At 43.9% G+C, this 23222-nt stretch overlaps 1 protein-coding gene across 7 annotated transcripts in view; it reads right to left on the reverse strand.

The window, feature by feature from the left end:
* Nucleotides 1-23222, reverse strand: part of RGS6 (regulator of G protein signaling 6) — a 205811-nt gene that overhangs the window by 70907 nt on the left and 111682 nt on the right. For all 7 annotated transcript variants that reach the window (XR_014163241.1, XR_014163242.1, XM_081890405.1 and 4 more), the window contains one exon: nt 18740-18839. Coding sequence is in view for 5 of the 7 variants with exons in the window: in XM_081890405.1 (XP_081746531.1) it covers nt 18740-18839 (100 nt within the window). In the remaining 2 variants the exon portion in view is untranslated. The remainder of the gene's footprint in view (nt 1-18739; nt 18840-23222) is intronic.

Consider the following 23222-nt stretch of genomic DNA (forward strand, 5'->3'; position numbering starts at 1 on the left):
GGGTTTGGGGATATCTGTCAGCGTGTTGAAGGTGTACCTCCACCTATGTTTTGTCTTCTATATTTGTAAATAAACACAAATATTTGACCTTATTGGGGGGGGGGACCAGACCCAGATCAACTCTGCACCCTTGAAATGTCTCACAATTCTGAGACTTTTAATGTATGTTTAACAACAATCCTTTCAAAGTTCGTTGCCTTAAAAACTTAAAACAACAGCAACACAAAGGCACTAATGAGCAGCAGCCAACACAACAATTTACAGCCCAACCACTAGTTCTTGAAAATCTGCCCAAATAAAATCCAGCAACATATGGAGAATGCAAGTCCTAGTTTAATGCTACATGGATGAGCCTCCTTGGGTCCAAACACAATGCCTCAGGTTCATGCCCTCTGCCTCCTCCCATGTGGCTAAGGCTTAGGCCATGTTAACTTTCATTTACAAAGCATCTTGTATGACTGTGTTATGTACAAAAACAAAAACAAACCACAACACAATGCTTACTTATATAAGCCAACTTCATAAACTGTAGTTTGAGGTCTGCTTGTTTAGAAAATACACAGCACTAAGCTGAAATAATTTGAAATAAAAAGTAAACTCAGAAGCAGTGGTCCTTTCAACCATACAGGAGGAAAAGAAGGTAAGGGGGAACATATGAGCCCTATGTGCTGCTTAGGTTTGTGGAGGCTTGCCCAAATCATGCCAAGCCATGCTTTAGCGTTACATATCAAGCCAGACCTTTCTTAACTCTGTTCTAGGCCAGGCATAGGCAAACTCGGCCCTCCAGATGTTTTGGGACTACAACTCCCATCATCCACAGCTAAGAGGACCAGTGGTCAGGGATGATGGGAATTGTAGTCCCAAAAACATCTGGGGGGGCTGAGTTTGCCTATGACTGTTCTAGGTGGTGGCCAAGGTATGTTCCAACAAACATGGAAAAGTTGTGAGGGAAGGTTTATGCATCCAAAAGAAAACCCTGGAATATGCCAAGACAACAACGTATGCGGCAAGTAACCACTTAGTCCCACAGGTTCAAGGAATCACGAATACGGAGGCAGATTGCCTTTGAATGCCAGTTGCTGGGAACCAGAAATGGAGAGAGGGCTGTTGCATGCAGGTCCTGCTCGCTGGTCGCTGAACCAGCAGGGCTCTTCTTATGTTCTTACAAAAATGCGCAGTACCTCACCATTTTCTTACAGGAACGTGCAAACATGGAGTGCAACGAAAATTAGAATGTAAGTGCCACTGAAAGAGATGCAGTCTGCTAGGCCACAAATCCCCATCTATATTAACCCGCCATACTGTGCCGTATCAATGAAAAACAGCGGACAGATATATTGCGGGAAGTTCCTCACGCTACAGTATGTGCAAATGCAACCCTAATTCCAGTATCAGACGCTAGAAAGGCGAAATCTCACATGGGATGCTGTCCAGCTACACCTCTCCTGAAGAAGTATGAATCAATTCTGCCTCGGGCAAGAAATGTACTGGGCAATCTCTGCTCATCACGTTCAAGTCTATGTTCTCATATAGAACATAAGCTGCACAATCCTTTGTTTATCCGTTCATTGCACACACACACACACACACACACACACACACAGAGCTTCCTCCTCAGCTTTTCTCATTCCTTTGCTCCCTGTTTTGCTTCCTCTCTAGTAAGACACCTTTGAAGTTAGGCAGGAGGGTTTTTTTCATGCCTGCACACCAGCTGCAGTGAGCATTTGGGTGAAAGCAGGAAGCTGAGGGGGCCCCAAGTTATTAGTATGCATTGTTATCTGAGACAGTGACTCTGAAACATGACTACAACCAGTGAATTACCGTTGCTGAATTCTAGCTTCAAGGGGCCCAAATTCTGCGTAAATCTATAAATTGGCCATTGTGTGGCCCCCAACAAAAGACCCACAAAGGAATGGGGCCCTGATAGAAGACAGTGGCTCACCACAAATCCTCTGTTAAAGAGTCCTTTATGTATTAGTATCCGAGTATGTGATTCTGATGCATTTTAGGGAGTATGTTCACAAGTTATTCTGGGAAACTTGTGGGGGCTGCAATATTGCCTCTGAGCCTCCAGTTAGCTAACCATACTATACACTAGTTTTGAATTATGGTGCTGGAGGAGACTCTTGAGAGTCCCATGGACTGCAAGAAGATCAAACCTCTCCATTCTGAAGGAAATCAGCCCTGAGTGCTCACTGGAAGGACAGATTGTGAAGCTGAGGCTCCAGTACTTTGGCCACCTCACGAGAAGAGAAGACTCCCTGGAGAAGACCCTGATGTTGGGAAAGATGGAGGGCACAAGGAGAAGGGGGAGACAGAGAACGAGATGGTTGGATAGTGTTTTCGAGGTTACCAGCATGAGTTTGACCAAACTGCGGGAGGCAGTGGAGGACAGAGGTGCCTGGCGTTCTCTGGTCCATGGGGTCACGAAGAGTCGGACACGACTAAATGACTAAACAACAACAACAACAACTATACACTAGATTCAGGTAGGTAGCCGTGTTGGTCTGACGCAGTAGAAATATATATAAAAATTAAAAAATGTCCAGTAGCACCTTAGAAACCAACTAAGTTTGTTCTTGTTATAAGCTTTTGTGGACATTTTTTTTATTTTATTTTTTATATATTTCATACTATACACTAGTCTGCTTCCAGTTCATTTCACTTTCACATGCCTTCATTCATAAATCTGTTCCATTCTGTTTCCACATTAATTGGCATTAAAAAAAATAAATCAAAATCTGCATGATAATTGGTATCAAATAGATATTTTTGAATATATTTTCTCAAAATTATTATTTATTAAATTACAGATTTCTAAACACATTTTCCTACAGTTTTAGTTGAGAATAGCATTGCAAAATTCAAAGTGTGGAGTACTAAGAATATCCAACATTCCAACCTGCATTCTAACAACTACATTCCCAACCTGCACCTTAGTCCAGGAGGTGCAGACTTGATGAGTCTGTATAGCAATTCACAAAAGCTGAATTTCTCAAACTTCCCTTCTGCTAAACACACACGCAATAAGGACTTGACTCTGCAGAAAAATGTCATCAGCAAAGCACCATTCCAGAAACAGTTATGCAACTTGGCCACCAGATGGTGGACTTGTACACAAAATAGAAAGCCAAAGTCCCACTGATTCTAAAACTTTCCATTATTTTATTTATTTATTTATTTAAAATATGTACTACATACTGTGTGTGTTAGCTAAGGTGGATTGCCGGCATCTGTGGACACATTGATTTTGAATTAGCAGCCATTAACACTTCAACATGCTGCTTGCCCTTTCAGCGTAAACAGAATTTATATGAAAACTGATCTAATGTGCATTTACAGCAGTCTGCTACTGCTAGGAGAAGTCTCTCTGCAGTGGGAAGAAACAACCACCGGATGTTTTGTTGCAAAGGCCAAAAGTTCAGGCTCATTCATAGGGCAACATAGGCATGAGAACATAAAATGAGCAAGGCAGGTCTTTTATATGTTTACTAGTTTTAAACAGTTGTATGTCTCCTTTCAATGGAAGTATTCCTAGAATATTATTAGGAACAATGAAATTATCAGATCTAGTGAAAGAAGACATTTGAGGAAGGGGAGTTCATGCAGTTTGCTCTTTCCTTGTTTATTTCCTGTTCCTATCCTGTAATAATAATTAGCATTGTATACAGTGGTACCTCAGGTTAAGTACTTAATTCATTCCGGAGGTCTGTACTTAACCTGAAACTGTTCTTAACCTGAACCACCACTTTAGCTAATGGGGCCTCCCACTGCCACTGCACCGCTGGAGCACAATTTCTGTTCTCATCCCGAAGCAAAGTTCTTAACCTGAGGTAATATTTCTGGGTTAGCGGAGTCTGTAACCTGAAGCGTCTGTAACCCGAGGTACCACTGTATAGTGTTTTTGAGTGCAACGGTACAGAAATAACTTGTGATAATATTGGCACTGATCTGGTTCAGCAGATGAAACAGCCAGGAGTGTGGGCCTCTCAAAATCCGAAGTGCTGGTTTCAACTTTTGAAGTCTTATGCAGCTCATGATCCCTATGACCTAAAGGGCTGCCTTTCAGCGTAATGCTGATGGTCAACAAAAGAGGCTTGAAGACTCTCTCAAGGACAATCTTAAAAAATGTTGTATAAACACAGACAATTAGGAAACACTGGCCTGTGAACGCTCCAATTGGACAGCAGCCTTTACCAAAGGTGTCATGGACTCTGAAGATGCTCAAACTTAAGACGAAATGGAGAAATTTGCTAAGAGGAAGGCATGTTTCGCAAACCCTCACCTTGATCAACTCCTGCCCAGAAACCTATGTCCCCACTGTGGAAGGATGTGTGTATCCAGATTGCCAAAGAACAAGAAGACCCTGAGATCACCAGGTGAGACTCTTATTTATGTGCTACCTCTGAGGGGGGGGGGGTCAGGATGTTAGCAAAAAAAGAGAATAGGGCCATTTCTGTAGCAGCTCCCTGTCCATGGAATGCTGTCCTCAGAGAGGCCTACCTGATGGCAACTTTGTCACTTTTTTGGCACCATAAAAACTCATTTTGTTTCCCCAGGAATTTGGGCAGAAGCAATGACTGGATGTTTTTACTCTGGTTATGCTTGGTTGTTGTTTTTTCTGTATCACTGCATTCTGTTTTTGAAAATCACTTCAAAACTGTCTGTTGTGGGAAGCAACTTATAAATTTAATAAACTAAACTAAAAAAAAGTCTCCACTCTTTTTGTGGGCAGAAGGGTGGGGGACCATAAATACACTGATCACAAGATGCTGTAGGCAGATGCAGTATAGAAATGATGAGTTTGTGACTGGCAGAATAGGACAGTTTATGTGTTTGCCTGTGCAGATAAAATTCTTGAGATCCATATAAATTACTCGGTTTCCTGAAGGGCTGCCCTCACCCGTATCAGCCTACTTGTGACTACTTGTGACCCCCGCCTGTGACAGCAAATAGGTTGACAGGCAGAAGTGAGGGGGCTTTTTGGAGGGTGGAGATTGTGGACTTGCGATTCCACAGGCTCCATCACTTCAGGCCTTTAAGAAGAGGTGGAAAACTTACCTGTTCACTGCTGCCTTCCCATGATTTAAGAATCAGCCCGGCTGCTATAATTTTGGTTCTATTTTATCTTACATTATGTCTGTGACTTGAATGGTTTTACTAGGCTGAGTGCTGTTTTAAGTCAATGAATTATGGGGTATTACCATCTATTAATTTTATTGCCAATGTGTGTTTTTTTATCTAAAAAATGTGGTTTTATAGATTGCTGTTCTAAATTTCCTTAGTTCATATATTATCTGAGATGCCTAGCAGGAAAGCTGCCCCTCTCAAAGTGATTGGATATGGATTTGGTAAATAGATGATGATAGATAGATAGATAGATAGATAGATAGATAGATAGATAGATAGATAGATGATAGATAGATAATGATAGATGATATAGATAGATAGATGATAGATAGATAGATAGATAGATAGATAGATAGATAGATAGATAGATAGATAGATAGATGATTGATGATAGATAGATAGATAGATAGATAGATAGATGATAGATAGATAGATAGATAGATAGATAGATAGATAGATAGATGATAGATAGATAGATAGATAGATGATAGATAGATAGATAGACAGATAGATAGACAGATAGATAGATAGATAGATAGATGATAGATAGATGATAGATGATAGATGATAGATGATAGATGATAGATGATAGATAGATAGATAGATAGATAGATAGATAGATGATAGATAGATAGATAGATAGATAGATAGATAGATGATATAGACAGACAGACAGACAGACAGACAGACAGACAGAGAAACCACAGTAAGAAAATTGGTCATTTCTCATTTGACAGCCTCATCTGCACATCTAAGGATCAGGTTATGTTTACATATTCTGTATAGGAACACTACTCTAGGCCAGTGTTTCCCAACCTTTTTTGGGCAAAGGCACACTAGTTTCATGAAAAAAATCTCGAGGCACACCACCATGCCAGATGGGGAAAGGTCACTTTTTACTTATGTAAAAAAAAATTAAAAAATAGTAACTTCCAACGAATTCTGTAGGTCTTGTTTCTGAATCATTAAAGCTGCATTTGGGAAGGATTCGTAAGGGCGCACAGCAACTCAGTCCCACCAACTCCACAGCAGGGTTCTCAGGTTCAGTGAAGGGCTCCCTCAGGGGGGCACATATATACACCTGGGCTCCCGAAAAGCTACCGCAAGAGCCCTTCAGGAGTTCACATAGCGCAGGCCTGAAGGCTGCAGCTTCCCACTTAGCATCCCGCCAGAGGAGGAAACCTCAAGTGGGCGACCTGTTTTTTTTCCTCCCGCCTCCCTTTTGGAGCGCAGAGTTTTGAAGGCCGGCATCAACTCCGTTTTCCCGGATACTTCCCGCTCGAACCGAGGGCTGGGTGAAGCAAGGGCGGCGCTGCGCGTTTTACCTCCACGGCGCAGGGGCTCTGGCTCGCCTTCAGCCACCGCACGACAGCGCTGGCTGCCACTTCGTCCTGCAGCAACAGCTCCAAAACAGCCGCCATGCCCACCTCTCTCCTCCTCTAGCACTACCGCGCATGCGAGCCTCCGGGGCGGGCGCACAAGGAGCGTGGGCGCCACCCCTCGACGCCGTCCCAAAAGCCGCCAAAAAGCCCTAAAAAAAGAGGAGCAGCAAAAAACACACACCACACACGGGGGGCGTGTTCTAATTCGCTTCTAACTCCGGGTTAGAGCGCAGCACGTGGAGGATGGGTGGGGAAAGAGAGAGGAGGTGCACTGATAGAACGCCAGGCACGGGGGCCGCCAGGGAGAGCCAGCGCGCGCCCCGCCCCGGACGCTCGCGGCCACCACCGTCCCTCCCTCCCAGGGAAGGCGGGATTAGGGCAAGCGCCCGGGCAGCAAGAAGCGCGCGCGCACGCCGGCCCTGCCCTGGATCCCTCAGAACCGCCAGTCTCTGGGAAAGTGGGCGTGGCTTTAGAACTCTCAGGCAGCAGAGGCCGCCGCCCGGCAAGGCTTCCCATTGGGAGGCGCGAAGGCTTTAGTGGGCGGGGATTGGTGCAAATATAGGCAGGGCGGGCTGAGAGGAGGAGCCGCCGCCGAGGAGCAGCGGCACCATCAGCGTTTCCTCTCCCCCCTCCCCTCCTGTGTCAACAAGCGGGGCGCCTGCACCGGGGGTTTGCACGTCAGGCAGGCAGCCAGGCAGGCAGACGGCGAGAGCCCCGTGCTGGGCGGCCTCTCCTCGCCGCCGCCGCCCCGCCTCTCGCCGCCCGACTCGCCCGCCTCCCTCCCACGGCACACCAGGCAACGCCTGGCGGCACACTAGTGTGCCGCGGAACACCGGTTGGGAAACACTGCTCTAGGCCATTGTTAGAAGCCATTGAATATTTTCCTCTTTGAGATTCTATGCCTCTACACCAGCCTTTATCTATCAGCCCACCAATGTTTTCCAGCCTAGAGGGCACCAGGTTGACAAGGGCTGCTCTCCACCACTGCCATGCATTCCTGAGCACCCCCACCCTGTTCATTTATGCTCTCCATGTTTCTTATCCAAAGACATGATAGCACAGCAGGAAGGTTTTGCAAATATGCCTATGTGTTGACGTACATATCTCACTTACAGTTTAGCAACACATCAATCACACATCCATCACAAGCTTGTGCTGATAAAACCCTTTACATTGCAAATCACCATATGTGTGTGCACTTTTGGTAAACACACGCTCACAAAGCTAATTTGAAAGCTATCTGCGCTTTGCAATGCAGAGGTGGTAAATCCTTGTTTCAAATGGTCACAAAGCCATGCATGCTAAATTGATGTATCGAAAGAATATCCTGGGAGGAAAAGTGTTAGGGAAATGGCAAAGCTTTGCCAAAGCAGATTTCCACCTACAGTGGCTGTACAGTGTACCTTGAGATTGCGAGGGCCTCCGCTGGGAATGTAGTTCCCTTGGGACATCATTAAGTGATCACAATGCCTTCCGCGCCATTCCGCGCACGAGATGAACTGCCCCCCTTTTCTTCCCCCCACCTCCAGAAACAGGCTATAGTAATTGTAACTGCTTCACAATTGAAGGAAGATCAAATAGCAGAAAATCTCAAGAGGAATCTCCCTTTCTCTTTAAGGACTTAGCTCATATAGATCACTGATAAAGACTCAAAGGTTTGTCTCCTTACTCTACATCACAGCCACAATTCTTAATCAAAGTGTGTTCTGTTCTTTCTCTATATGGCTTATTTATGGACTTAACCTTCTTTGTACAGAGACACATCAGAGTCCAGCATACATAAATTATTTGAACAGCTAAGGCACAGTGGAGATGTTAATATTGTTTTCTGCCAGTGCTTCGCATTATCTGATACCATGCTGCATATATTCACACACAAAGGAATTGGTACACAGTTCTTACTTGGATCTTCACCACCAAGGCAGCATTTGTTAGTTCTAGTTGTGTTTCAGATCTGGAGCAAATTTAAAACCCAGAAGTTCTGTAAATTAGAAATCACTGCATGCTCAACAATGGGTCAGCGCCCAGTAACGAGGCACGTAAACCCTGGAAGGAGATAACTACAAATAAACACAGAAGAGGACAGAACCATCATGACCAGTGCTTTTTTTCTGGGGGTACGCAGACCCCTAAACATTTGGTGAATCTTTGTACTTTTGTCAAATTTAATGTATTTATTTTTCCTGATGTGAACTATAAAATGGTGATTGTCTTGAGTCAAAATGAGAGAACCCCTAGACATTTTTTTTAAAGCACTGATCATGACAGATGGAACAGTACCCATTTTTATGTTGAAGTAATTGACCATTGATGCAGTAGGAGGGCAATGGGGAGCCACCTATCAACCAAATTAGGTTTTGGCCCAGAAGGCCTGTTTGCCCCCAGTCACACCGCTTGTGACATCAGGTATGGGGCAAGTGAAGATGCAGCTGCAAAGGAGCTATTGGGAGTCTTAAAGCGCGCTCCTGCTTGTCCCTTGACAAATGGGGCTTGCTGTCAGTGCCGATCAGCTGCCAGTGTCCACAAGCCCTGTTGGGATCAGCTGAGCTATGGTGTTCCTGACCATGAACTCCCTAGTGCAGTCAGTCTCTGCTTTTGGCAAGGATCTTAATCTGAGTTTAAAATGCCCTGTAGGGAGTGCAGGAGCTCAGGATCCAGCCTGCGGACCAGATGTTGTTCCTTACCCCGGCTGTAGGATCTTGGCAGGGGGTTTCTATGTGTCCTACTTTACAAAGGGCAGTTTATTGTCAGAAGGATGGTAAAAGGACAGTCCATTGTTTGAATGGGCCCTCTGCTTGAAGCAGTGTTAGAAACTGAGACATGAAAGCTGGGAGCTAAATGGCACCTTAAACCTAGGTTATGGGCGCAACAACGGAATGTCTAGGCGTGCTTTTTTTATAACAAGAATACAAAGCTGAATATGAATGAACTGCAGCTAAAATATTATGTTCATTTTTCACTTGGTCTAGTCCTTCCCCTGCCTGCCCCCCACCCCATATTCTTATGAGGGTCCCTTCTTGAGTCTTCAGAGAATAGCTGGAAGTGGGGAGGCAAAAAAAGGTCTTCCTTTGCTTCCATTCTGCAGTTTTAATTTGAAATCTTAGGCTCGATACTGTGCCCAGAGCTCATAAACTGCTTGCGCTAAATTCCCTGTCACAAAATGCACCTAGAACAATGGGAGTTTCGAACACTGGCTTTCCAGCCCAAGCCTGTTTTAAAGAAAAAGAGCTTAAGAAGGGAAACCATAAATGGCTTTGATGTGGTCCAAAAACCATTAATTCATGGACAACAGATCTAGCAGATGCATTGGCCTGTTGTTCACCGTCTTTTTCACATATGATATGTATTTCTTCTCAAATTATATACAGCTCTACATGTACATGAAGCTATGAAAACTTTTGGCAAATTAGCATCCTCCTTTGTAGCAATGCATTGACTCTTCTTTTTTGGTGAGGTGTAAGTGGCCATCCACTTACTCTGTGGGTTAAACCACAGAGCCTAGGGCTTGCCGATCAGAAGGTCGGCTGTTTGAATCCCCGCGATGGGTTGAGCTCCCATTGTTCGCTCCCTGCTCCTGCCAACCTAGCAGTTCAAAAGCACGAAGCACAAGTAGATAAATAGGTACCACTCCAGCGGGAAGGTAAACAGTGTTTCCATGTGCTGCTCTGGTTCGCCAGAAGCATCTTAGTCATGCTGGCCACATGACCCGGAAGCTGTACGCCGGCTCCCTCGGCCAATAAAGCGAGATGAACGCCAACCCGAGTCGTCTGCGACTGGACCTAATGGTCAGGGGTCTCTTTACCTTTTAAGTGGCCATCCTAGATCTTGGGGTAGAATGATAGAGGTGAGTCTCTAGGTCAGTTCAGTTGTTTTGCTAAATTCAAGTCTCCCATGCTGTGGGGTGCCATCCCAACAGCAAAAGCCAAAAGCAGTGTCTTTAGTGAGGGGTGGTTGGGTGGAGAGATCTCAGCCACATGATTAGTACCATTGCCTGTTTTATTTACGGGGCACAGAGACTGCCATACTTACATTATGTGAGGAGAGGAAAGAAGACCCATGCATTAGCAAAACTGGTTTATTCTGTGCGTGTGTGAGATTGTTTGGGTCCCACTTGAACTACACAAATGGATTTAAATGCCACTTAAGAAACAGCTTTAATCTGCTCTATTTGATCAGTAGCTGTAGTAATTTGGAGAGAAATATAATTTTGTTCAAAACCCAATAATTTGATGGTAATAGACTTTTCAATAAGGGGTTTCTGAAAGCCATGTATAAATGCTATGTACGTATACGCTCAGTTAAAATTCATTCATTGCTCCAGTGAAAACAGTCACACTTCTGATGGGGCCTAATTGCTTCATTAGTATTCAGTAGATAGAAAGAAATGATCAGTAACAAAAATATTAGAGAGGGGTTTTGTTTTTTTAAAAGAACAATCTTCTAGCTTTTTAATTTCATTTTGATTTTTTTGCTGTCCCCGTTACAGCAGTGCACAGGCCTGTGTATAGCTTAGTATGGCAAGCCAGTAGGACAGGGGTATGTGAATCTAACCGTGGGCCAAATGCTAATCCCACTCTGTGGGGTCCATCTTGATACGTGGGCCAGGCCACCCACCTGTCAGATGACATCACCATGGTGTCAGATAACATCACTATGATGTCAGATGACATCACTATGATGTCAGATGAAGTCTCTCCCTTGAATAAAAGCCAGTCTACAAAAGAAAAATGCTCCTCTGCCTGTGTGCTTTGATTGAAACGTTTTCTGTTTACAAACCAGTTTGAATTTCAGCCGGGCTGCAATGGACAAGTGTTCTTTTTCATGGAGTTGCTCCACTCAGGTGCTCAGAAGTTGCACTTGCATCCGGCACTGCAAACTCTGCTTGTGGCCAGGTGCACCCAGCTAACACGAATCACAGTGGGACTTAAAGGGCACCAAATGCAAGCCCCGCTTACAGAGGAGGAATTAGACTTTAAGATGCCCACATGCTTCTTTGCAGTTGTGGCTTTACCTGCCCTGCAAAGGATGTTGTATGAATGTGGCTGGGGAGGGCAGTGCGGGGGGGACGGCCTTGTGGGTCAGAAGCTCCCCATGCCTGCAGTAGATCTTCCCAAGCAGTAATGAGACTGAGACCTGAAAAATATACGTGTGTGTGTGCAATTAAAGGAAAGGAGCTTCCACTCTCCTGAAATGGCAGCCCTAACCAAGCATGTATAAAAAGAAATGACAGCCAGACAGATATTGTAACAGATAAAATAGGTAGAAATGAAAATGAATTTCGATGAATAACTTGGACATGAATTTCCATGTAGGATTTCTGAGGAGATGCTAAGGATATGACCCAGTAAAACTACTCTATACTGAAATTGCTGCCATGTAGCTGGGCAAAATAGGAAGAAGGCACTGGATGTAGAGGAGGAGGAGGAGTCAGGAATTCCTTCTCCTTGCTCACCCTAATTGGACACTGCAGGTCTCCCAAGTGTCATGGCTAAAGAGCAGGTATAATCTTTCCCTTAACTGAGGGGGGAAAGAAAACAGGAAGATGGCTCAATGGACTAATTTACCTGTAAGAGCTTCCTCCTTAAAAACCTGAGTCCCTGTTCAAGGTCAAGAGTCCCGAACTTCTGTCTTTTGATTACAGTCTCCTCCATTTGATTCCAGGACTGAGGGAGAAAGAACTTTTGGACCCTGAAACAGAAGCCTTTACTGATGTCAGGAGGGATATGCTGTAGTGTGAAATGCATAGCTGATAAGTGCTGTCTGTTTGCTGTGATTGGAACTTCAGCTAACTTGTGCTCCTAACACAAGAGAGTGGCTCAGTTTGAAGGCAGCTTGTGCCTCTATCGACAAATATGCACACGAAGAAACAGAAAGCACAGACAAGCAAGTATCATATATAGGATTTAGTCTAATTGTTTGAATAAATGATGCAGTATTTTAAGACACCATTTTAAAAAATCAATTGGAGCCAATGAAAACAACCACCAACCTTAAATTTTAAGATTTAAATTCAGTTAACATCCATTGAAATAAATAGGAAAAATAAAGTTGTTCTCCCAATATTGCCCTGCCTGGGTGCTGCAGTTGGCTACTTCTGCCAACATCAATTGATGTCAGGAGGCCTGCGACCTGCTAGAGCAGTGTTTCCCAACCTTGGGTCTCCAGCTGTTTTTGGACTACAGTTCCCATCATCCCTCACCACTGGTCTTGCCAGCTAGGGATGATGGGAGTTGTAGTCCAAAAACAGCTGGAGACACAAGGTTGGGAAACACTGTGCTAGAGAGCCTTCTTAGCAATGCCACTCCCCAGCCCATCCCAGCCACTGAATATTGGCTGGTGCCTACTTTGCCTATTTTTCACCATCAGCCAGTGGCGGTTCTCACTCTCCAGGACTTCTGAATAAGTAAGGGGTTATGTGACAGATAGGTTTTTAACTGTAATGTTATACTGTATTTCATATTGCTGTTTTCACCAGTTTCCGAAATGCCATGAAAGAGAAGTCCAGATGAACCTCCTTTGACAGCACCATGGTCAAATGTATTTCTCTGGGTGGGTTTTTTGGTTTGTTTGTTTTTTTGTCCTGGATATTAATCACAGCTCAGACAGCACTCTGCAAACTACCCCCACCCCCACAAAGGCTGATTTTAAAAGCTCCGGGGAACTGTGCAGTTCCTCAGCTAATCCACAGAATTCAAGTCAGAGAAATTCCTTGGGAAAGTCTTGAGAGAAAGGAAGCTATGCAATCCCTGAACTTGCTTGATCTTGCTCAGGAAAGCTGCTCAGCACAACTGGGCTAAAGAATAAGCACGCATCCCTTTATATCATGCTTCCTCAGCCTCGGCCCTCCAGATGTTTTGGGCCTACAACTCCCATGATCCTTAGCTAGCAGGACCAGTGGTCAGGGATGATGGGAACTGTAGTCTCAAAATATCTGGAGGGCCGAGTTTGAGGAAGCCTGCTTAATATGCTCTCCAGAAGCCTTTTCAATCTAGATTTATACTGCCTAGACTTGTTGTTTTGAAAGACACTGAAATGTTTTAGGAAATGCTTAAATTGGGGGTTTTTTTCTTAGACATATTCAATTTGCTCAAGATGTTTCTGCATCTGTGACATAGTTTGTTTGTTTAATACCCAACTTGAAAGCCTACGGTTTCTAAGACCATTAGAGGGTTCATTTTTCAACAGCCCTTGCTGTAAACCCTTATCCTTGAGGAACTAGTACCCGCAGGACACACAGCTGGAATTACAGTGGTTTGACACCAGCTTTGTCACATGGGAGCCAATTAGATGAACATTTTATGAGAGATGCACCACAGTTCAGCAGGGTCACCAGGGGAGAATTAGGATCAGGAAATACACCCATCTTAAGGCATTAACAGTAAGAAGGGAGTTTCTGTGTTCCAAATCAGATTGTTGCATAATCACAGTACACACAGCACAACTATATGTGGTTCCTGCCCCAAAGCACTGTAATCATTTGTTCTTGGGCAGCGAACAGCAATGGCAGTGGGCTTTCTGTTGCATCAGATACCGCCAGTTTATTTCCAGCTTCTTTGACTTTACAGTGTCTGGCATTAAAACACATTTTAAGTAAAAGCATTTGGTTTTTCACCATCTGGCTGAAGTTAAACTCAGCCTGAATACAGAGGTACCTCAGGTTAAGTACTTATTTCGTTCCGGAGGTCCTTACTTAACCTGAAACTGTTCTTAACCTGAAGCACCACTTTAGCTAATGGGGATTCCTGCTGCTGCTGCGCCGCCAGAGCACGATTTCTGTTCTCATCCTGAAGCAAAGTTCTTAACCTGAAGCACTATTTCTGGGTTAGCGGAGTCTGTAACCTGAAGTGTATGTAACCTGAGGTACCACTGTAGTAAGCAATGACTAGTTGGCTGCTGGTATACACAAAGGCATATCCTGATTACGTTCTCCTTTCCCCTGAAAAACCTACCAAAACATATTCTATGCCTTGATGACATTGTGCTGTATGTTTTCCTGCCTCTGTGCCTTAGCCTTCAGCTTGAACCACATCCATGCATTCAAGCCCCACCCAAAGTGGTCGAGGCAACCCAGCCAGATGGGTGGGGTATACATAATAAAATTATTATTACTCTTACATATGGCAGTGTTGGTTTGAAACAGGAGTGGACCATACTTCTTGTCCACCCTCCACATCGTCACATCGGTGCACTAAGCCTGCCCTCCATTTCTGTGGACATCTTGATCAAGTCACTCACATGTTCTGTTACGCTCACTTAGCTGGCATTTTTGAAATAAAGGGTAATAATTAACATATGCAAATAGGCAAAGGGCTTGGTTTTCCTACCCACCATGTGAAACAATCCAGAGAGATCCTCTTTTAAAAGTTCTGAGTTTCCTTTTAATACGTATGTTTCCTATGCTGACAGCAATATATCTGGAGAACTTGAGCATTATTGCCAATGGGAATTGGTCTATTTGATTTGAGAGTAAAATATTATTAAGTGCTACCTGACTAAAGCTGACACACAGGTCTTTATTCTACATTTTATTTCTTCTCTAAATATTGGGGATAATCTGGCAGAGTCAAGAACTAACTGGTTATCTTTGTTTGCCTGAAGGATCAAAATGGTAGTTTCTATTTCTCCATTCCCCCCAGTCCACGTCATCTGTTTTTGGTTCTCCTTTCCTCCCTCTGACTGAGAGGAAATCATAAACTCAGAAATGAAACACTACCCTTCCCTCTAAATGTTTTAAAAGCTGAGGTAGTGACTTCTTAAATTGTATCACAGCCCACTATTGCCATGGAACAATGGAAATGTTGAATTTTCAGTTCACTGTATGCTATGTCTCATCTCTTCTAGGTGTCATAGTCATCCTCAGCTTTTGGTGTGCAGGCCTCAGAGACCTGAAAGTACAGAGGAAGACAAGATAAAAGAAATCTCTAATAGGGGGAAAGGGGGATGGGGAAGTCTGAAGGATCAGTATAAATGAATATGACAATGACCAACGCAATCTTCCAACTGAGAAGTAGGTGAAAAGGGAGTATGCAGCATTAAAAATTAAAATGTTGATCCGACATATAGAAGCATCCAGTGCTTTTTGTGTGTGATAGTACTCACTGGTACAAAGCACTAGCACCTCTTTCTTTGTGGTCCATAGCAGCCATTTTTTACTGGCACCCACAGCCTTTTCATCAATATTTAGTACTCTTTTTTTATTATTATTCCCCCCCCCCCAAGTGCTGGAAACATCCTTTCTAAAGAACCTTCACAGTATTTAATGCCCTGAGGCAGATGAGCAAAATCTGCACACTAAGTGCAGTGGTTAAGAGCCCCTAGTTAAATAAGCTGAGGGACACGGGTGGCGCTGTGGGTTAAACCACAGAGCCTAGGACTTGCTAATCAGAAGGTTGGCGGTTCGAATCCCAGCGATGGGGTAAGCTCCCGTTGATCAGTCCCTGCTCCTGCCAACCTAGCAATTTGAAAGCACGTCAAAGTGCAAGTAGATAAATAGGTACCACTCCGGCGGGAAGGTAAGCAGCGTTTCTGTGCGCTGCTCTGGTTCGCCAGAAGCGGCTTAGTCATGCTGGCCACATGACCTGGAAGCTGTACACTGGCTCCCTCGGCCAGTAAAGTGAGATGAGCACCGCAACCCAGTCAGCCACGACTGGACCTAATAGTCAGGGGTCCCTTTACCTTTAAATAAGCTGACTTCATAACCTTCACAGATATAAAGAAGAACTATCAATACCTTTCCAAACCCATTTTTTCCGACTGTGGAGGAAGAACTAAATTATGGATAGCCTTGGTCATCAATCTTGAATAATACCTGTCTATCTGTACATCACAGTTATGAATTGTCTAGAAGGGATGATAGGTGAACTTGGGATGCAGAAGCAAAACCAATATTAATACAGGATTTAGGATTACTGCTAGATGCTGCTAGTAAACCTCTGGCTTGTACCCCTGTGGTCTTTGCTTTTATGTTCATTTTTATGTAGTATTAGTAAACCTCCGGCTTCTACCTCTCTGGTCTTAGCTTTTATGTTCATTTTTATGTAGTATTTGTTACTTAATAATAAAAAGGGGGGGATAGACTTGATTCAAATCTCCATCCAGCCATGAACTCACTGGCTTGGTTGAGAGGTAACAATCTCAGGCTGGTACACCCTGAACTATGGCTATGAGACTGAGCTGTGCACTGTTATGCTTCCTCCCTGGTCCTCCCTTCATGCAGCCAGCTTCCGCTTTCCCTTGGAAATCTTGGTCTAATCTGGTTTCAAATCCTGCTTTGTAGGCAGCAATTAGACCACCGGTTCCAAGTACAGACACCATTATTTAATGAGCTGGATATCAGCCCCAAAGACAACAGGCCGCTGATTGGCCTTAAGCAAGCTGCAATCTTTCAGTCTCAGCCCCTTAGCTATATTCCGAAACAATCATTTTGGCCTGCTAGTGAGACAATTTATGTGGAGTACAGAGAGCATTTAGGGAAAGTATACATAAATATTCATCGTGTTTACTTCTACACCGGAGTGTGCTGTTGAGAAAGAAAGTCCCATGAATTTTAAGATTACACACTCTAAGGGGGTTACATGAGCATCTTGAGCTATTACAATTGATCTTGGATGAGATACCACGGTCTGCTTTCTCATTTCCTTTCTGCCACTATATATAGGAACTCATTAAGTCACCACCATCGCAGTCATGTTTTGACTCATGGGCACAGCAGCTCCTCTACATACATTTTATTTGAAGGAGGTGTAACAGGCTGGGGTTAGATTCTAGAAAGAAAGCATACTGTTTGCTTAAGTGAAGGTCAGGGCAAAGACAACAAGATGGTAAATGGCAGGATTCTATGAATCTCTCCTTCACAAAGCCTTCCCTTAGCTACATGGACTGCTCTTCTCTACTGCCAACTAAAGGTGGTCAATCTGTGACCTTCCAGGTGGTGTTGGACTGCAGTTCTCATCAGACCCAGCCACCACTGCCTATGGTCAGAGGTGGGATTTACAAACGAGGAAAGTCAAGTAGGGCTACCAATTTTTTTAGAAGTCCTGCTTTTAAGTCTTTGACAGCAGCATAACTCACATAGTATTTATTATTTATGTTTGTTGGTCACCTCATAATGTAGACAATAAGTGCCAGTGACACTGCTTTCCACACAGCAACCACAGTGTCAACCTATGGGCTCAACAGTGACTTACTCAGATAGGACTTTGAGGTAAATGTCTCAGTAGAATGAGGAGGAGGGCACCCCAATTGCACAAGGGTTGGTTTATCAAACTTTGAAGTAAGTAGACTAGTAGTACACATTACACGTCTAAAGTTGGAGAAAAGCCCTTTTAAGACCCTTAAGCCCAAAGTCTAAAATTCCCACCCGAAAATATATGGGGAAGAATCACAGTTTCGCCAGTACAAAATGCAGTGCAGCATATCAACTGTGCTGTCGGGAATCATCTTGACCCTATAGAACAAACAGGTTGTGATAGCATTTTTAATGCCAAGAAAATCCTTACTGCAGCTATTCCGAGGAATGCAAAAGACCCATTTTCAGGAAGCCTGATCATGCATAAGGATAAGTATAATCAGCTTAGAAATGATTGTCTTCTCTTTCCTTCCTTGTCCTCCTAAGGAACAGTGATGGCTAGCTCCAATGCTTAAATAAAGCCCATGAATATTAAACAAGAAGATAAGCAATCCCTTTTCTTAGCTAAATATACATTAAGTCATCTTGACTTGTGTCTTTCTCACTTGAGCTGATGGGATACATTCTCAAAAGAGATGAATCACTTGTTTTTTTTAACCAAAGGACATTCAGATACAAAGTTTGTCAACATGAATTTCATGCCCTCATACCCCGTATATATAGCTACATAAATGATAGTCAACAAGTGTCCTCCAGATGTTGTTGAACATATAATCCTCCAATAATCCTTGGCCATTGGCCATGCTGCCTGGGACTGATGTCCACTTTGGTTGACCCTGGCCTACATTATGCACTTAGTATTTGGGGACTGCAGATGAGCTTGAAAGTCCCAGGAGAACTTAAAATCTTCATTATCATAGTAGTCAGGGATGATGGGAATTGTAGTCGAACCACATGGCTAGGGCTACAAATCAGCCACCCTTATCGTGGATAGTACTGAGTTAAGATGGTCCAGTGCTCTGACTTCCTATTTCTTCCTACTATTATGATTTGAAACAAACTGAATGGCAACGTGTTACAATTCAAACAGCATACATACCTGTGACAACACTGGGGATTTTTGACAGAAAGCTCTTGACTGTTCGGATGGGCACACCACCTGTTTTGTCATCTTGCATTCTTGTAATGACATCTTCAATCTGGAAAGGAAGAGACAATGAATATTATTCTTGCAAACCACGTGACTGACTATAGAGATTTAGACTGCAGCAACATATTTAACGGTTCTAGGAACACTTCACCAACATCTCAGGTGTTACATGGAACCATGCTCAAAAGGAGCAGGCAGGGAAGAGAAGAGCTGAAGGAATAGCACCGGCTGAACCTTAATTTGGTTGCCAAAAGGATGGAGAAAAAGAAGAACGAATGACCAGTCTTTAGAAATGGCATTATCTTGATAACATAAAAGCAAGTAAATCAAGATAGCTGAAAACAAATATGATGCATGCCAGAAATAAGGAAGTATTTTACCAAATCAAGTTCTGATGAACCAAATGCAGGATTGTGAATTACAAAGAAGTGCATTGTTATTTTTATCATCATCATCAATATCACCATCAAGTGGCTTAAAATAAAAAAGCCTAAAACATGAACATTAAAAATACTGACATTAAATTTATAGAAGCAGACACATGTTTCATAACATAAAAATGTTATCTAAATACAAACCAGAAGAGAAAAATAGTGTCAGCGTGTCCTGAAAAAATGTGAAGGAGGGGATCATATGTATGCTGCTGATGAAGTCCATCCATAGAACTGGGCCACATCAGCGAGGCCGAGAGAGGGTTCTTGTTGTCTGGGCAGCTCAGGACCTCCCATATACAGTGGTGCCTCGCAAGACGAAATTAATCCGTTCCGTGAGGCTCTTCGTATAGCGGTTTTTTCGTCTTGCGAAGCAAGCCCATTGACAGCTTAGCGGATTAGCGCTACAGCTGTCAAGCGGCTTCCAGCGAATAGCTGTTAAGCGGCTTATCAGCGGAACAGCTGATAAGCGGCTTAGCGGCTTAAGAAAAGGGCGAAAAAAGCGAAAAAAAACCCGTGGGGGGATGCAAGTTTTTTTTGTCTTGCGAAGCAACCCCATAGGGGAATTCGTTTTGCGAAGCGCCTCCAAAACGGAAAACCCTTTCGTCTAGCGGGTTTTTCGTCTTGCGAGGCGTTCGTCTTGCGGGGCACCACTGTACACTACCCAAGCTTGTGCCTTGGGGAGGTCAATTTGGGGCTGCAAATGCAGCAGTTTGACTTCAATCCCAGATGAGTACTCCATTGTCTCTAGAGACAGATGTATCCCAACAAAATGCTCTGGACTACTGAAAGAAGGGGGAGTGGAAATTCCTAAAACACTAAAGTTTCTAATTGGAAAAACCTAATTCTCTGCTTTCCTGGGAGTTTCCATCCACAGTCTTCAGTCTAATGACTTCAGCGCCCCATAATTACATTTTACCACTGCCTTCTAGTAAGCTTATAATTGAAACCAGTGTCATTGCTCTGCTCCAAATAATGTCTCTGGAGACATGTGGGTGACGATGACTCATTATTTCAAAGCTACACAGTACATCATACGCCAGCCTTATTACTGTCAGCAACTTCAGCTTGCATCTTATAAAGTTACATAACTGATTAGCCCACTGCTGTCTTTTTGTATTTACACATAATCACATACATGAGAATTATTGCTAGTGATATCTATGGTGCTTTTTAGCATGCAATGAACTTTTACTGTTACTGTGGAAGTTGCATATATGTACAAAGTAGGCTTTTAACTATAACTATTTTTAGAATGTTTTTAACTTGAACCTGTTTTGAAAGGTGTTAACTGTTTTAGAATGCTTTTCATTATTATTGTGGATGTGTTTGCTGCCCTGAGCTCCTTCAGGAGGAAGGGCAGGAAACAGACAGATGATAGATAGATAGAGATGTAGAGCTATATAGCATTTGTATCACAATATTACTTAACGTTTGACTCAGCCTTTAAATGTAGGAACTGTCTCAATTGAAAACTGTTATGTTTGCTCTGAGGTTCGGTGGTGCCAAAGATCTCCCTGCGATGGCTCAAGGTGTGAAGGTAAGAAAACCAGAGGTGCTGACAAATGTGACAATGTGAAAGCTATCATGGAAAAGTGTTTGCTACCAATGAAATGATGCTGAATGAACTTTTAGAAGGTATGAGATCTATCCCCAGTGCTTCTTGACTTACAATAAAGATTGGTTTATCCAAAGGTGTCTTTACCATCTGTATAACAGATGAATAATTCACTAGGTAGGAAGTAGGTAAAGGTAAAGGGACCCCTGACCATTAGGTCCAGTCATGGCCGACTCTGGGGTTGCGGCGCTCATCTCGCTTTATTGGCCAAGGGAGCCGGCGTACAGCTACTGGGTCATGTGGCCAGCATGACTAAGCCGCTTCTGGCAAACCAGAGCAGTGCACGGAAACACTGTTTACCTTCCTGCTGGAGCGGTACCTATTTATCTACTTACACTCTGACATGCTTTCAAACTGCTAGGTTGGCAGGAGCAGGGACCGAGCGACAGCAGCTCACCCCGTTGCGGGGATTCGAACCGCCGACCTTCTGATCAGCAAGTCCTAGGCTCTGTGGTTTAACCCACAGCACCACCCACGTCCCTAGGTAGGAAGTAAGGTAGAACCTAATTCACTAATGCTTGTAAATGCCACCAGAGGAGAATATGCATGCATACACACACTTTATCCTCAACTGACTTTTAGAAAGACTTTAATCAAACTAGAAAAAACACTTCAAATGGAAGCAAAGGTAGATGACTCTGTCTAAGAATATTTGAGTTTATACAACTGCCATCACTAGATGGTAGAGATGTTCTCTTGTGCTCCTCCCTACAGTCATTTCTGCTGTGCTCTTGCACTTGACACAGATGTTCATCTCATGCCGCATTCCATGTACACCCTGACCTTACAAGCAGATGGCCATGTTTTAAAATTACTGCACATATTTAACACTGGGGTCCGGTCAACCTGGCATATCTCCACACCAAGAAAAATGTGCAGTGTGTCCTTATCCAAGAGGTGTTGTCTACAGATGGCACAACCTTGACAGCACACTCCGAGGAAGCTCTACAGAGAATCATCAGGTGTTTTGCCCAAGCCTACAGGGAGTTTGGCCTTATCACCAGCCTGATGAAGACCAACACCCTGAGCTGGGATGTCAGCAACACTCTACGCATCAGCATTGGTGGCAACACACTTGAAGTGGTAGGTGGTTTTGTCTACCTGGATTCCACCATAACCAGCAACTTCTCCATCAACGCTGCGCTGGGAAAGTGTATTGGCAAGGCAGTTATGGCAATGGCTCACCTCTCCAAAAGGGTATGGAAGAATGTGCTGCTAACGACCAATGCCAAGATGAAGATCTGCCAGGCCTGCAGGTTGAACACACTGCTTTCTGGAAGTGAGTCATAGGCACCTTATAACTGCCAGGAGCAATGCCTCAACACCTTCCACATTGTAGGAATAACGAGGACGACAGGAGGTTGGACGCAGGTGAGCTGTGCAGGAGCAAGCTGGCAAACATGCTCCAAGCAGGCTGCCGACTAGTTCCGCAGAGGCTCCTTTTATCAGCAGAAGTCAACAATTGGAAACAGTAGTAAAACCACTCTGAACATGACGTATTTCCATCTAAGCACATTTCCAGCATTATTAAAATACACGTGTCAGCAGGTGTTTCCCTAAAATGTTCCCCGATACTTGATTACATCTGCGTCCCCGGTCATGCTCCAGCCAAGCATTATGTCTAGTAACCAAATCTGTGAGAGGACAAACGGTCAGGGGGAAAACCCTGTTTTCTAGCCAAGAGGCAGAAGTTCAGGGAGCGTGGGCGCAAGGCTCCTTGGCAAACTGTTGCATGCCAGGTGCGAGGTGTATCTCAGCACAAGCAGAGCGTTACCTCCACACACATGCATTGCATCAGGAAGATTTTGGGCATCACATGGCCGCACAGAGACTCAAAGATGTGCTCTTCCAAGCCCACATTCCTAACACGTTCACACAACATCTACGGAGGTTTGGTCATGTCCACAGAATGAAAGACAGCAGGATCCCCAAGGACAGGGAGCTAGCTTCAGGCACCGGGCCTGTTGGCAGAGCAACTCTGCATTACAAAGCTGTCTGCAAATGAGACATGAAAGCTGGCAGCAGCAACCCTGCTGTGTGGGAATCCCTTGCAGATGACCGCAGTACTTGGTGACAGTCGGGTTGCATATCCATAGAGTGACCAGAGGAATGACCCCTGGGAGGAACACAGAGACAAGAAATGCCATGCTAAATCAGTAGCAGAACAACTGGACACCTTCATCCGCCCCAACTGCAACAAAACATATCTCTCCCCTATTGGTCTCTACAGCCATTACAGGCACTGTAATTCTCCAACGGTTTTACTTTACCCACAAAGACACACTCTTCCATTGTCTCCCAAAACAGATGGATGCCAACAATAATATTTATCATGCACAATAAAATTAGAATGTCTTGACTGAGCTTGAGGACCACTGGCAAT

This window comes from Podarcis melisellensis (assembly GCF_964234715.1).
Source record: "Podarcis melisellensis genome assembly, chromosome: 1".
NCBI lineage: Eukaryota > Metazoa > Chordata > Lepidosauria > Squamata > Lacertidae > Podarcis > Podarcis melisellensis.